This window comes from Lagenorhynchus albirostris, chromosome 19 (genome assembly GCF_949774975.1).
Source record: "Lagenorhynchus albirostris chromosome 19, mLagAlb1.1, whole genome shotgun sequence".
Lineage (NCBI taxonomy): Eukaryota > Metazoa > Chordata > Mammalia > Artiodactyla > Delphinidae > Lagenorhynchus > Lagenorhynchus albirostris.
The window spans coordinates 53,752,063-53,768,653 of NC_083113.1; the positions used below are offsets into that span (position 1 = coordinate 53,752,063).

General features: G+C 53.0%; 1 protein-coding gene across 3 annotated transcripts in view; it reads left to right on the forward strand.

Moving 5' to 3' along the window:
- Window positions 1–16,591, forward strand: part of CMIP (c-Maf inducing protein) — a 264,562-nt gene that overhangs the window by 159,277 nt on the left and 88,694 nt on the right. For all 3 annotated transcript variants that reach the window (XM_060131647.1, XM_060131648.1, XM_060131646.1), the window contains one exon: window positions 15,625–15,750. In XM_060131647.1, the coding sequence (XP_059987630.1) occupies window positions 15,637–15,750 (114 nt within the window). In that variant the 5' untranslated portion in view covers window positions 15,625–15,636. The remainder of the gene's footprint in view (window positions 1–15,624; window positions 15,751–16,591) is intronic.

The window sequence follows — 16,591 nt, forward strand, 5'->3', positions numbered from 1 at the left end:
AGAGTGACAGCCATGTGCTGCGATTCCAGGGGAGAGAGAAAAGAATCCTTGGATTGTGGAAACGTCAGAGCTAAACTCGCCCTGACAGGTGCTGACCCCGTGCAGCCCCAGACCTGCAGGGAGATCTCTCTCTCTCTCTCTCTCTCTCTCTTTCTTTGCAAGAAAAGACCTGTTTACTTTCCCAAGTTCTTGCCCCAGGATCTGATCAGAACCCCAAATCCTGTGTCTCACAGCGTAGAAGAGATGGCATTAACTGAAAAACATTCGGGGCAGAGGCAGCTGCCAGCCGTGACCTCAGTACAGCCCCCCAGGTGCCCCCAAAGGACACGCACCCTCCCAAGTGGCACGCGAAAGGCCAGCCTTGCAGCTCGGATCAAAGGGGACCACGTCCGCCTTGCTGTAATTAGCACAGGGCAGCACCTTCTGGAAATAACGAATCAACAGAGAGGAGAGCTCGACAGCAGACCTGTGCCCGGCGTGGGCCGGGCCTGTGCCCGTGTCCCACCTGCCCCTACGTGGGGTGTCATCAGCCGCCGTTCTGCTCTTGTGATGTCTTGGGGGCCAGCAGGCAGCCACACGTTTCCTCTGTGCACCGTTTTCATGTCTAATTAGAGTTTTCCCCTTAGTCCACTTGTTTATTGTGCTGACGGACACCGACTCTGGTGGTATCAGCAGATCCCGAGTGGGCCCTGGGCTGGCCTGTCTAGGGTCAGAGCCAGTTTCCAGAACAGGAAAACCTGGGGGCACCTCGTGCTTTGCATCCCCAAAGGGCCTCTTCCTTCCCCTTTCTCCTTTTCCCTCTTCCCCCCTTCTCTGCAGCCAGGGTCTCCTGGGTCTCCTGGGTTGCTCCAGGGTCTTCTGAGCCACCAGTTTTATTATCACCATCACAGGACTGAACAGCGATTACAAGGGTTGGACGGGTCAGGATTCAAGTCCAGGCCCCACTGCTCTCTTGTAGGTGGCTTTGCCTCCCGGTGCCTTGCTGACTCATCTGTAAAATGGGAGGAAGAGCGCGTTCCAGTGACGATTAACAGATGCTTGAAAATTCCTTCGCACAGTCAGACTTCGTAAAAAGTAGCCCAGCTCCTTCTCTCCCTTACCTTGTCATGGAGAGTGGGGTGAACTCCGGGCATGGAGTTAATCTGTTTAATGAAAAATGTAAGTCACAGACAGTTTCCGTGTGTGAAAGCACATGTGATAGGTTGACATCTGCCAGGGGTCTTCTGTGACCCCAGAGGAGGGGTGCTGGAATCTGCTGGGTCGGGGGTGGCAGGGACGTGGGTTGATGAAGGCCAGATGGACCCTGGACCATAGGGCAAGGTGAGCTATCATTCCGAAACTCGCGTCGCTTACCACCAGCAATCCTCACGCACCGAGGTCCAGCTCTGGGTGGAACTCACAAGAGGCAGCTCTGTCTCAGAGAGTCCGGCGGTCCTGACTCAGTTCTGCCACTCCCAGCTGGGTGACCCTGGGGAGTTACTGCACCTCTCTGAGCCTGTTTCCTTTGCATGTTGGACCAAAACATCATTCTTGTTCTTTTCCTCCCACCCTCCCTTCTCCCGGTATTTTCTAGAAGGCTGCTTTGACGGAAGGCACTGTCCCCAGCTTTCTTTACACTGTCAGGTTCTCCGAATGGGACTTCACTCATGCTGACTTGTTCCCATTGTTTTGGGAACAAAAATAAAATGAGGGTAGCAGCACCTGGGTCCTGCTAGCTCACTTCCCGGCTCATCTCAGCAGCCTACATCCCCAGTGGACGTGGGTGGCGCTAGGAGAGAACACCCACGTGCCCTGGCTTCTGGGTCGTTTGTTTGCATTTCGAGATGGGACCGGGGTGAGGGTTTCCTCAAGTGTGTCGTCTGGGAAATTTCTGCAGAGCTTGTCTCGTGCATCCATAGAATTTAGGGTTAGAGCTAAGGCCAGTCGGTAGAGGGGACATTGCTGGAGCCAACCTCAGGAAGTCTCAGCGGGACCCAGCCCTGGTGGACGCAATAAATAGCAAATTGATCCACTCACCTCCTTACCCGCTGAAACATCTTTTGATGCTCTGTGCTAATGTCACCCTAGAAAGAAAGCAAGGAGAGAGAACATTCCACTCATTTTCTCCCATCCATCTATCGATCACGTATTTTTACTCCTCTGGAGTGGTTTAAGTCAGAGATTGGCAAGCTATAGCCCCCAGGCCAAAACTGCCTCTGCCTCCGCCTGCCTTTGTAAATAAAGTTTTATTGGAACGCAGCCACAGTCATTTGTCTATTGTCTGTGGCTGCTTTCACACCACAACGGGCACTGTTGAATTGTTAGGACAGAGACCACGTGACTCACAAAACCTAAAGAATTTACTCTCTGGCCCTTGACGGAAAATGTTTACCCACCCCTGGTTTAGATCAAAGGGCTGGAGTGCCAGTCCTGGCTTCAGCGATAACTGGCAGCATGGCTTAGAGCAAGTTATTTCTCTTTTCTGGGCCTCGGTTTTCTCAGCTGTAAAATGGGACCATAGTGACATCCATCTCGTGGGTCCCTCTGAGGAGTCAAGGGGAAGACATCTGTGAGCAGTTGACCCGCATAGTCACATAGATGCTCCTTGACCAAGACAGTTACTCTGGAAGCAGGCTAAGGTGGCAGGGTGCCTGTCCTCAGGAGCTCACAGCACACAAACAGCTGACGACAGTGCACAGGAAGGTCCCGCAGTTGAGGGGTGCCCCGGCCTAGGAGAGCCTAGAGGCAGGTGGCCCTGTTTCCAGGCTGTCAAGAGGCCCCTGAGTTACACCATCAACTAGCATATGTTTGTGAAGACCTGACAGTGTGCCCTCTGGTCCCCACTGGCATCCTTACATCGAAAACACCAAGTGGATAAAGGCCTGTGTGACAGTGGCCTGTGATCTTGGAGTTAAATTAACGCTAATGTTGACCAAAAAATAACAGTTGCTGTTCCCAGCCTTTAGCTCGGAGCTCTAATCTTGAGCAGACATGCCCTTTCCATCTGCAACAGCATCTGTGCCGAGCACAGCAAGGAGACCGAACACGAAGGGAACAGAGACGTCCCTTTCTGCCACATGAGCCACAAAGAAAAAGTTTCTAAGTTGCCGCAACGTCCTCTGCAGCTCTGAGTGCAGTTTTGAGAAGGGTGCTGCCTCCCCTGCGTTTCTCAGAGGCCCGTGCGAAAGGCACGCTCCACCTTTTGAGAAAATTGAGCTCCATCACCACCCAGTTCCGTCCCCCAGACTCAGGAATCCTGTTCTCCCAAAGGCGTGGGTACTTGAGAAGAGCAGGCCCTACAAAGAAGCTTGCATTTATATCAGACTTCCCTGGAATTCCCCACAAACAAGTTTTCTTGGACTTAAATAAAAGCAGTTTATCCTGTGGACCAGGAATCCCACTCCTGGGTATTTACCCAGAGGAGTGCATTTGCCATCCCCTGCACCCTACCAATAAGTACAGAAACGTTCACAGCAGCTTTCTACACAGTAGCCCCAAACTGGAAATAACTAAAGGTCCACAGACAGCGGTGGCACATAGAAAGGAACGCTGCCTTGCGATTTGAAAGACCAGTAAGGGACTTCCCTGGTGGCACAGTGGTTGAGAATCTGCCTGCCAATGCAGGGGCCACGGGTTCGATCTGTGCACCACAACTACTGAGCCTGTGCTCTAGAGCCCGTGAGCCACAACTACTGAGCCCACGCACCGCAACTACTGAAGCCCGTGCTCCGCAACAAGAGAAGCCCCCGCTCGCCGCAACTAGAGAAAACCCGCGCGCAAGCAACAAGAACCCAACAAAGCCGAAGGGGGGAAAAGAAAAGGTGAATAAGCTACGGACACACGCATCTCACAGACGTGACGCCGAGCGAAAGAAGCCAGACGCCAGTGTGTCTACCGTGTGCTTCCTCCTGTAGGAAGTCCGAGGACCAATCTCCAGTGGTAGATCTAGAACAGCGGATCTAGATGGGGGACGCAAGGGAGCCTGCCTCCTGGGGTGTTGCAGACGGTCCACGTCTTGACCCAGGTAGGGGTGACACGGGGCTGTGCTTATGCAAAAATAAATGCAGCCAAATATTCGTGCATTTTTGCACTTTACTGTTTATATGGTGTACCGTAAGTTTTTAAAAGATAGGAGGAAAGAGAGAGAGAGAGGATATCCAAGAAATAGGTTGGGCAGTCAAGGGCTGTGCCCTGGTCTGGGTCCTGTCTCAGGCCTTCCTGGGAGGCTGGTACCCCAGCCTCGGGTAACACCTCCCTGTTCTGAGATCAGGGTCCCACACACTGCAGGCTCCTGTACCCTCCCTTCCCTCTGCTGGGAAGCCTTCCCCAATGTTCCAGAGCATTCCTCCCCCCACTTGCCCTTTGTACCTTGTCTGCAACCGTAGTGCTTATCACCTCGTGTGGCCGTTACCTTTGTGCACCTCTGTGACCCGGCCCCCCCCCCACCTCTGCCCCAATCAAGAGGCCCACTCCAGCCAGTCCTGGTCATCTTGTCACTGCAGGGCCATTGTCTCAGAGAACAGACAGGGGGCGTGGCCCAGTGGACCAGACCTGGCCTCTGAGTCAACAGTGTGGCCTTTCTCCTGACCAGCTGTGACTGCCCCCAGCCTCCCTCTACCGCCTGGGGGGTCCTAGCGGCACCCGTTTCCCAGGGTCCTTGCGAAGAATCAGTGAGATGGTGCCTGTGACCTCCTTAGCTGATCCTTGAAGATGTTTGCCAACCCGGTGGTTGGAAGTATGCTGGCTTTGTGTCCAGCCCTCAAGAGCCTTGATCAACAGCTCCAGTGGCAAAGGCACCGGGTGGCACAGACGCCCCAGGGTGGCGCGGCGCCCTGGGGGTCTGGATTTCCATTTGTCTTCCCGTGCCCGCCCTGGAGGCTGGACTGGGAAGGGTCTGAACGTGGACATACCGGCCCTTCGCTCTAATGTTAAACTTCCTGAGCCATTTGGCCATACAAGCGGGTAGCTGCCGTGGCTGGACTCATGGTTAATGAGCCCAGTGGGCCTCCTGACCATCTGCACGGAGCGCAGTCCATAGAGAACAGCCTTGGCTGGCCCCGGACTCCAGCCCCGCTCTCACGGTCCAGCCTCCGGCACTGCTCTGCCGAGGTCTGCTCAGCAGGGAAGGGGGGCTAGTGGCTCTTCCTCTGTGTTGAAGATCCCACGGCCCCCTAGGCGACCCTCCTGGCCCCCCAAAGAGGCCTGGGCTGTCGGGGGAGGGGTGCTTGAGACGGGACAAGGCGAGGGGGGCGAGCCTGGAACAGGCGGTGCTATGCGGCCCAGAGCTCCTGGGATGCCGTATGGGGGCCTGACCCCAGACCGTCCACAACGGATGGGGCCTGCTTGTCATCCGTCATCCCGAGCTGGTTGATCACCTCCTGTGCACCAGGCCACTCCGAGCCAGAGCCCTCCTCTCTGATCCATCTTTATGGAGTGATCTGTGATGAGGGAGGGCCTTGGAGGGCTCTTGTGTTAAAGCCCCCTTTTCCTTCTGTTGAGGCTTGAACGTGATCGCCTGGGTGTAAGGAGCTCCCTCCTAGCGCCCGGGCCGCATGCGGGGAGTGGAACTCAAAGACACGGTGCCCTCACCTCGCGGCTGCCCCGCCCCCAGCCCATTCCGGGCCATCTCTCTCCGGCCACCCCTGTGCAGCGCCGTCTCGGGGTGACCGTGAGAGGAGTTGCCTATATCCAGCTCCTAGGAGGTGCAGAGCTGTACATACCTAATTGCTTACCACAAACACCCTTAAGATCTGAAGGCTGCTACTTTTTCTTATTGTGATTTAATTCACATACCATGAAATTCCCCACATGGGCCGTATGGAAACTGCTGAACTTTCTGAAGAACTGCCAGACTGCTTTCGCACGTGGCGGCCCCCTTTCACATTTCCACCAGCATTGTATGAGGGTTCCAGTTTCTCTACCTCTTCTCCAACACCTGTTATTGTCTTAAAAAAAAAAGTGGATATGCATACTACCTCGCTTTTACAAGGGCGAAATTGGAGTCTCAGAGAGGCTGAGTTGCCTAAGGCCACACAGCCGGCAAGTGGTGGAGCCTGGATTCAACTCTAGAACTTCTGGTTTTTAAAAAATCTTTTGATTGAAGTAGAGCACACACGCACACACCCAGAAAAGTGCCCATGCCGTGTCCTGCCTGATGCATTTTAACAGCGTGAACATGCTGTGTCGCTCCCACCCGGAGGCAAGACCTAGGACGGTACCAGGCCTCCTTCAGCTCCCTCCTGTCCCTTTCCAGTCCTCTCCCACCCAGGGGGAACCTGCGGGGTCACCAGTTCTGCTGGAGGATGGTGTGATGGTCTCTCACTGTGACAGGATTCCCCCGCCCCCATTTTTAACTCACCCGCCTGTTGGAGACAAAGGTTGGGACGTGAAGTGTGACGGCCTCGGTTCTCTTCTGGTCTGTCCTGAGTTGCTGTGTATGGCTGGGCCAGGCTCGCACCTGCTCAGAACCTCCATTTCTGGTCTGTCACAGGGGTGGTGGTCATACCTGCCTCCCGGGAGGGCTGTGGCTTCTAGGGGGCTGATGGAGGTGGGTGGGTGAGGGGAGCCAGCAGGGGTGCTCCCGGCCGGAGAGGTCTTGACACTGGGGCAGGGGAGGGATGCTCTGCTGGGCCTGTCCCTCCATCCAGGCTCCGTTCCAGACATCCTTGATCAGTTGCTCGGCTGACAGAGATGCCCAGGGGCACAGATGAAAAGTGCCGTGCCCAACGACACAGATTCCCGGTCATCTGATCCCCCTGGTTTTCCTGGGTCATCTGTTTCCTCCCTGACTGTAGGGCCATGTCCCTTCTCTTCACTGCCACGTGCCCAGCCCTGGCATTAGGTTGCACACGGAACGGGTCCCACGTGTTGAGTGGCTATGTGAATTCGGTCCCGAGGTGACTGTTGCACTGGCCACCTGTCAGGTTCTCAGGAGCCCACGGGTGTTTAGTGCGGTGGACAGCGCTGTTACAGCACATTTCCATTATCCTAGACCGTTCTGTTGGGCAGTGCCGATCCAGGGTTATTTATGAAGAACTTAGAATAATCACCACCAAGGAAAGAAGATCAAACAAAACACCCTAAAACGTAAGAAAGATGTTTTTTTCTCGTAAGAGATTTTCCTGCTCAAAGCCCAGTTACTTTTACTTTACATGTGATTGTAACAGGCTTGGCTGTCTGGTTTCACAGCCAACAACAGTAGAGCAGAAACCTTTTGAGGGTCGGGTGTGGGGACGATAGGAAGTCGCCGTTTGGCATCAAGAGAGTGATTGGAGACTGTTCAGGTCAGACACGCTCTCTCACACTCTGAGGCCAGTAGATGTAGCAGCAGGCAGCTCTCTGCCCCCTTCGTGGCACCAAGAGCTTTGCTGGGCTGTAGCACCACTCACCAGTGGATGGTGGGTGGTAGTAGTAACGGTAGCTCCGGGGCAGCAAAAGGGTAAGTTATGCTCAGTATCTTTGGTTTATGGAAACAAGGGGAGAGGGAGTGTGAGAGGCATTCGAGGAGCTTTGCTCCGGGACTGGGGTCCAGACTGGTCCAAATTGTTAACCTGCTGCTTTGCTTTTGCTATACAACTTTCTCTTTGTGGGATTAAAAAGAACATCAAACTATTTTGACATGCCTTTCCCAAGTGAGAGTGTGTGTGCGTCTGCCCTCAAGGCCGAGTTGAGCCGATGGCGGCTGTAGGGGCTGGGTGGGTGGCAGCGGGAAGGGAGATTCTGAGCCCCGCGCCGTGCTGGTTCCTTTCTGCACACCGTGCGTTCAGGTACACACACTGGAGTCTGGATCTGGCCGGAGGAGTTGGGCAGAGCATAGAGATGGAGGTCACCATATGGGGGGATGTGAGATTGAATCCATGGTCTGTTTCTTAAAAGCAGGGACTAGTGACATGTCATCGCCGATTTGTGCTTCCATTGCTTCTTCTGTAGCGTGTGGATAAATAGAGATAAATACAGCCCCTGACCCCAGTGTTGTTGTACAGTTAAATGAGATAATATAGCATATAAAGCCTTCAGCATGGTGCTGGCCACGTAACGGCTTGATAAATGTTACCCAGGGACACCCGTGCCTTTCTACGTGTGTGTGTGTGTAGGCAGTGGGGGGAGTCATGTGGGTGGTGTTTGCAGAGTGTGTGTCCTGCCGTGTCACTGAAGAAAATATCCAACAGGCTGTTCACAAAAACCAAGACGGAAACAACCCAAATGTCCATCGGCTGACGAGTGGGTAAACCAAATGTGGCCTCTCAGTTCAATGGAATATTATTCAGCCATAAAAAAGGAACAGCATGGTGACACATGCTACAATGTGGGTGAACCTCAAAAACATTTAGGTGAAAGGAGCCAAGTAGAAAGCAACACATACTGTATGGTTCCACTGATGTGAAATGGCCAGAACAGGCAAATCCACAGAGACAGACAGCAGACCAGTGGTCGCCATGGACGGACGGTGGGGGGCAGAGAGCGACTGCTTGGTGGGTGCGGGCTTTCCTTTGGGACGATGCAAGTGTCTCAGCGCTAAACTGCGCCGGAGGTTGTACAGCACTGTGAATGCGCTAAGTGCCACTGAATTGTACATTTTAAAATGGTTAGTGTTTAATTTTATGTCATATGAATTTTACCACAGTCTTTAAAAGAGCAGCAGGGGGAGATGAGGACTGAAGCCCACTCCCCTGATCCAAGGGGTAATGGCGTCACCATTATTATTACTGCCGCTGGTGTTGTTGGCCATCCAAGGCAGGGCCGGAGGGGGCTCCCCTGCCCTCTGATTTGATCTCTCTCCTTTGAGGCAGGGGTTTGTGTGTGGGGCTGGGGGCAAATCCTTCCTCGTGGCGGAAGGGTGGTACCATATAGAGTCAGGCTGTGCCGTGTGGGTCCCCTGCATGACTCAGGCGACGTCCACACACGGAGAGAAGAGATCGTCCCCAGGCCCCAACGTGGCCTGCCTGCCTGGGCGGCCACCCCCCAGACAGCCTGCTGTTCCCAGCCTGGCCCCCCGGCCGGGCAAGAGTTCCCCTACTCCCCCTACTCCCCCTCCGCCCTCCCCCCTCCCCTCCCCCTCCTCCCCTCCCCCTTCCTCTCCTCCCCCTCCCCCTTCCCCTCCTCCCCCTCCTCCCCTCCCCCTCCCCTCCTCCCCCTCCTCCCCATCCTCCCCATCCTCCCCTCCCCTTCCCCTCATCCCCTCCCCCTCCTCCTCCCCCTCCCCAGGAACAGTGCTGGGAGCTTTCCCGACTTGTGTCTTGAATCAGCCCAGAGCCTCCTCTTGGGGGCCTTCAGACTCATGATTCATACTCGCTTTTAGAGAAATCCCCATGGAAACAAGCAGGCATGTCTGGGCGGGAGGGAGCTGGCTCCCCAGAAAGGCAGGGGGAGGTGAAGCCTGGTGGCATCCTGCCAGCATTAGGGGCTGAGGTCAGGGGCTGTTTTCAGGGGGCCTTTGGTCACCCCACTCCCTGCCAACTCTGCCACATGGGAAAGTGGAGAAGGTACAGAGTTTGGAACATCAACCCTGAAGGCCTTTGGGGGTCACTGGGGGCCCTGATGAGTTCCCTTCAAGCCCTGCTGCCTCTAGTCCAGATCCAGGTGTTGTGTGGACAGGGAAAAAGCTCCTCTCAGAAACAGAAGCAGGGAGGCAATGTTCTCTTCCCTGTCTGGCAACACCAGGGCCCACCCTGGCCCCTCATCAGTCCCTGAGAGCAAAAGGGCAAAGGCATCCCCGACCTGTTCCCCGACTCCCATGGGAAAGCAAGAGCCAGGACCTGGCTTGCAGAAGGACCCTCCTGCAGAAGGAACCTCCCCTGCAGAAGGAACCCCCTCCCACAGAAGGATTCCCCCTTGCAAAAAGACCCTGCTTGCAAACTTCTGAGACACCAGCACCCATGCCGTGCAGTTACATTGCAGGCCCTCATCGAGCAGGCGGTTGCTCAGAACTCACGCGGGTCAGAGTAGCGTCCAGCAGGACCCAGCCAAGCTGGTGGCCCAGGGTAAAGCCCCCCAGGCTTAGCCAGGACTCCCCAGATCTCTTTAATTTCTCTTTAATGAGAGCAATTTGGCAACAACATAAAATATGCTCTTACCCTTTGTCCCAGTAATTCCATTTCTGGGAATCCGGCCTAAGGAAATAATCCTAAACATGGGGTAGAAAAACATGTTTCACAAGGATGTTCATTGTGGAGTTGTTTATAGTAGCATAAAGTGAAACCACCGCAGTGTCTAGGGGAGGGGGTGGGAGTGGTGATGAGACAAACGGGGGTCAAATACTTAATAGGCACTAAAATGGTTGTTCTGAAGATGGGATGGGCATGTTCAGAATGGGTTCAGAATATGGAATGGGCATATGCTGTAACGTGAAAAAAGGCGAGTTACAGAATTATGTGTACCTGTAAAAAAAAATTACGTATAAAAAATAATCAGGGGCTTCCCTGGTGGCGCAGTGGTTGAGAGTCTGCCTGCCGATGCAGGGGACACGGGTTCGTGCCCCGGTCCGGGAGGATCCCACATGCCGCGGAGCGGCTGGGCCTGTGAGCCACGGCCACTGAGCCTGCGCGTCCGGAGCCTGTGCTCCGCAACGGGAGAGGCCACAACAGTGAGAGGCCCGCGCACCGCAAAAAAAAAAAAAAAAAATCAGGAAGGCAGTATACCAAAGCGCTTATGAGAGGCCTTGATAATGATTTTATCTGAAAGATTTCATTCTATTTATCGTCTTCCAACTCATCTTGAACATTCACGCATTGCCTTTCTTAGGTTTGAGTTGTAATTTACATTCAGTAAAATTCACCCTTTTAGTGTGCAGATCTGTGGATTTTAACAAATGTGTACAGTCAAGTAACCACCACCACAGTCGGGACAGAATATTTCCATCACCCCAAAAAGATCCTCCACGCCCCTCCCCCAGGCCCCTTGGTAACCAGTCCCCTCCCGCATCTGCTGGCAACCACTGGTCTGATTTCAGCCCCTGTAGTTCTTGCTAATTCCAGGATGTCATACAAACGGAATCATACAGTACCTCTTGCACTGCTTGTACAGGTAGAAATAACTTTTAATCTGCTTAATGTTCTCTTAAATGCACCTCTTAGAGCTGGATTTCCTAGCTTCCCTCAAGTAGAGAATTTAATTTTTCCTTTTTATCTAACTCAGCCTTTAACCCATGCAGGAATCTCCTCCGATGTAGCTCTGATCATCATGTTCAGATTACCAGGGAATTATCAGTTATCTGTAAAATCATCCCAACAGTGTGAAAGTACCCAGGATGAAGGAGGTCCTTGGTCAGCATTAGCTCACACCTGCATCCAAAGAGCAGCGTGGGAGGTGTGGGGGGGGGGCTTCCAATCCCGATCTGCCCCGTTACCCTTGCAAGCCTCAGGGGCACCCCCTCCAGGCTCTGTCCATGATGATAATAGGATCAACAATAGGGGTAGCAGCAGCAGTTAATTTTTCTTAATAAGCATTTTATGTCAGAACAGTTTGAGATGCAAAGAAAAGTTGCAAAGACAGTACAGAGAGTTCCCACATACCCCACATCCCCTTTCCCCAATGGTTAATATCTTACAATAGCATGAGACATTTGTCACAGCGAATGAACCCGTATTGATATGCTCTTATTGAAGTCCACACTATATTTGATTTCCTTAGTTTTTCCCTAATGTCCTTTTTCTGTCCCAGGATCTCACATGGGCTCACAGTACATTTAGTCATCATGTCTCCATAGACTTGGCGGGGACAGATGCTCAGACTTTCCTTGTTTCTGATGAGTACAGGTCAGGTATTTTGAGGACTGTCCCTCAACTGGGGTTTGTCTGCTGTTTTTCTCATGGTTAGACTAGAATTATGGCTTTAGAGGAGGAAGATCCCAGAATAAGAAACATTAGTGTTTCTCACAATTGTTCATATTATTGAGTTTTTCAGTATGTTCCAGATGCTGTGCTAAGCCCTTAACAAATTGGATTCCCTTTAAGGCTCCTAATACTCTCTTAAATTCTCATTTTACCATTGGAGGAAATGGGCTCAGAGAGGTGCAGTAACTTACGTAAAGACACACAGTAAGTGGCTCAAACACAGGTCTCATTGATTCTCCAAATTTTGCTTTTAGCCAATACTGCTTCAAACAGCAATGCATCTGCTTTTAAAAAACAGTATGTATTTATTTATACCTGTTTCCCCAAAATGCCCGTGCTGAAACTTTTAGTCAAGGTCACCTTGAGACAGCTACAGCGGGGTCGAGAAAAAGGCCAGCGCGGGTGGTTAGCTGGCCCTCCATCATGTTACATCCCACATGCCGTGGTCATCTGGAAAGTGTTCCCACGGGCTTGGTGGGCACTGGGCGGCACAGGGCCTTGCTGTGTCTTCGTCTCCAGGAGGCTGTGGTGGGAAATAGAAGCCTCCAGGCTTTCTGCTCATGTGCCCAAGGTGTAGTTCTAAAGGAACGAGGCTGGCCATTTGCTCAGTTTGGATAATCAAATCCACCCCATTGTGGTCACGCTCCATACCGTTGTGGGATTTTGGGAATGGGTTTCTGTATGTCTGTCGTTTGGTGTGATCCAGAGATTTTCTAGATGCCCTAGTGGCTGCGTCCTAGTACGTGTTCTCTGGCTTCTTTGTGCATCAAGGGGTCAGTGGCCTGGGGTTTGGGACCCAGCCAGACCTAGAAAACGGAGAGAGATGGCCGTGGGCCACCAAGGAGAGCTCTTCAGCACATCCGGGCACCCAGGTGCCATTGCTTCCCAAAGGAGAATTTTTAAAATTTATTAATTTATTTTTAATTTAATATTTGAAACCAGTAACCAAAGCCTCTTCCCAAGTATGTTATGCGTGTGATTGTAAGTAGTAACACGGATGGACATTTTTTTTATTTAGGAAAATATTCCTTCATTTGTTAAGGAAATACCAGTCACCTCCTAAACGTCAGGCGCGGATTAGGCACAAGAAACGGAGCAGGTAAAAATTCTCGCCCTCGTGGTGCTGACACACCAGCAGGGGAGACAGTCAGCAAGAAGCGCAAGCGTAGTCACCCATCCGCCGGGCCCCTGGTGCCGCTGGTATTCTCAGGACAAGACGTGCTGTTGAGGCTGAGTCATGTACTGCAGAATACTGAGAACATGCCAGCGCAGGGGATGTGGAACAGGGCAGAAGGGCCAAGGGGAGCCCACGTGTCTGCCTTTGGGATACGCTGATAAGCCATCTTGGTTGGACACAGAGGCTGCCTGGGTTGGTGCCGAGGGGCGGCCCATGCACTGGTGAGAAGGGCTAGATGGACTTGGCTGCCTCATCCCCGCCCTGCCTGGGTGTCAGCAGCCTTGTGGCTCAACTGGACCCATGCGGGAGCCTCTAGGCTGTTCCCTGCTTCCGCCAACTGTCTCCACGCAGCAGTCCCAGTGATGCTACGCCCACCCCATGGGCAGCAATCCCCGGAATCCCACTGGGCCTTCCAGTCCCTCCAGGGATGGCCTGCCCATCTCTTCAAGACCGTTCTTACCCGCCCTCCCTCCCTTTGGCCATTGCTCCTCCCTGAGCACTCCCAGCTTGTTCCCACCCCTGGGCCTTTGCACAGGCCATGGGCCCGCGACGCGCTTCCCCTCCATCCTTCCGCGGCGCTCCAGCTCTCTGCCACCCGTCGCCACACCCTATCTTGGTTTTTGGTGCCGCACTTGGCCACTCTCCAATCGTTTACTTATTTGGGTATTTTGTCTGTTTGCTGTCTCTTAGCCCCGCTGCGCTTCTGTCTTGTTCACTGCTGTATCCCCAGCAGCCAGCACGGGGCCTGGAACGTAACCGGTGCTCAATAAACATCTGTCAGATGAATGAACGAGTGAACGAATGAATGAACAAATCGATGGGTCAAGTTACTCTTACTTCCTGAGCGTGGTAACTGATCGTACCAGGGAGATTTGAGGCAGCCTAAGCCCTCAGCCTTTTCTCCTCCGCCGCCACGACCACCGTACCTCAGCGTTGGCAGACAGAAATTGAAAATAAAAAACCTCGTGGAGGTCCTCAATCCTCGGGGTAACATTCACTTGTTGGGCCACCGATTTTAAATCGCTTGTATCACAGCTTAGTGGTCCGGGCAGCGATCCCTGAGTCAGCAGCTGAGTTCAAGCTTGGCCACGCCCCTTCCCGGCTGGGTGACTTTGGGCAAGTCACATGACCTGCTGAGTGTCAGCTTCCTCATCTGTGCAGTGGGGATGGCTCTCGTGAGGATTAAAGGAGATAGCACTTGCCATGTGCTTGGGGAGCGCTCGGCCTTTGTCAGAGCGTAGGAGATGTTAGCTGTTACTCTTCTCAGCTGTGTTGCGCTCACCTCTGATTCTGCTGAAGTCTGGCTTCCTGGGGCCAGAGTGACAAGGACACTGCTGGTTCCCGGTGGCCAGCGCATCCCCCTGGTCCCTAGCGCCTTCTCCCCGTGACAGCGGAACTCACTCAGCCGTGAGTGGCTGTGAATTTCTCTTGCCCCACCCTTACCCCAGCATTGACCGATGATAGCCCTTATCATTCTCCCTTTCAGCACAAATGATGGCGCCCTTGCCACGTACCAGGCATTGGGGAGAGAGAGCAGGGACCAAGACACACACTGGCCCGACCTCACGGAGCTGCAGCCTGGCTAAGGAGGCAGACAGCAAACAGATAACGCATAGGTCCACAGTAATTAACACGGGTATGGTCGAGACTTCCCTGGTGGTCCAGTGGTTAAGGCTCCGTGCTTCCACTGCAGGGGGCTTGGGTTCGATCCCTGATCGGGGAGCTAAGATCCCACTTGCCTCGCCTCGCGGCCAGAAAACCAAAACATAAAACCGAAGCAATATTGTAACAAATTCAATAAAGACTTTAAAAATAGTCCACATCAAAAAAAAAAAAAAACCAACAAAGCGGGCGTGGTAAGCACGTAGGGCACAGGGAGGGATGTGACCAGGTGGGTTATGGGGTCTGGAGAGTAGAAGAGGAGATGCCAGGGGTGGGTCGGGGGGACCACAGCCTTTTGGGGACCAAAGAGCAGCCTGAGTTTGCCGTGCTGTCAGCAGGCCTGTGTCTGTGTGTGGGTGCTCGGAAAGGGAGAGAGACGAAGGGGGTGGGGCCGGAGGAGGGTGCGAGACCATTCCTGCGGGGCCCCGTCGGTGGTGGATGGGAGTGTGGCATATGTGGTTGGGCCACTGGGAGCCACCGAAGGCTGCTGAGCAGGAGGGCAGAGGGATCGAGTTTGCTGACTTGGAACATGGCCCCGAGTGCAGAGTGGAGGACACATATCTGTAGGGGGAGATGAGGCAAGGAGTCCAGTGGGGGTGGGTGGGCTGTGACTACTTTCTGGGCAGGAGAGGGTGGTGCCTTGGACATGGTGAGGGATGGAGGGGTCCAGGCTCCGGCTGTGCTGGGCCCCACAGAAGCCCAGAGGAACAATGCACAGGCCTTGCCCTCAAAGGCCCCCAGTCTGGTCCCAGCTCTGCACGTCCCAACACATGGGCGGGTGTCCACCATGACACCCCTCCCCTCCAGCTGGATGCTGCCAGCTAGGAAAGACGGAGTCCTTTGGTCCCCAGAGTTGCCAAGTGACTGTACCAGCTCAGTCTGCTTGTTTGCTAGAGTGAGAATGTTTTCCAGTGCAGATATCGTGCCTGATCTTGTAACCAATGTATGTCTTCGCTTTTTCTTTTTTTGTTGCAGCCAACTGGGTACATGGAAAACTCAGTCTCCTACAGCGCCATAGAAGATGTTCAGCTGCTGTCCTGGGAGAATGCCCCGAAGTACTGTTTACAGCTTACAATTCCTGGGGGAACTGTCCTACTGCAGGTAGGATAAATAAACATGAACAAGCAGTTTCTGCTCCATATCCCCACTCACTTGCCCTCCTCTTATCCCTTGGAGGGAGACAGCCAACTATTAAGAGGAAAGGTTGTTTAACTTAGGATGTTTTTTTCCTCCAAGTACAAGAAAGGTGTAAATTGGGGCTTACTGTGGGAGACGAAGGAGTGCGTGCAGATGGAGCTCCTGCTACACACCTGCCACCATCTAGGAGCTTTCCATGTTGTGTTTTTATTGCTCTTAACAAAGCCAAAACATAGGTTTTCTGATCTCCATTTTACAGGTGAGGAAACTGAGGCACACAGGCACAGGCTTTAAAAGGCTGTAGAAAGCACGTACTTCGAGTGAGGAGGTTTCTTACTCCTCGTTGATCTCAGTCTTTTGAGACTCTGATGGAAATATGAGCCATCTCCTTGGAAAAGGGTGCATTTTGTGTGTATTGATCAAGACTGTTGGTTGGATATGATGCAAACATTATTCAAATGACCTGAAGCAAAAAGAGAATTGGATGCTGTAAGTGTATTAAAGTAAGTGGAAGTCTAAGAGAGGACTTCAGGCATGGCTGGACCCAGGAGTCAAATGCTATCATTAATATTCAGTCTCTCTCTATCTCCTGGCTTTGCTTCTGTGTGCTGGTTCATTATCAGGCAGAGGCTCTCCATGTGGTGGGAAAGATGGGCTTCTGGCAGCCTCAAACTACATTCTTGGAGCTTGTAATTCTTAAAAAATGTGAGAACGCATTTTCCTTTCAGTATCTTTCTATAAAATCTCATGGAAGATTCTGATTGGCCGTGCTATTGTCCGATTCACCCCAGGGGATGCCCTGTCC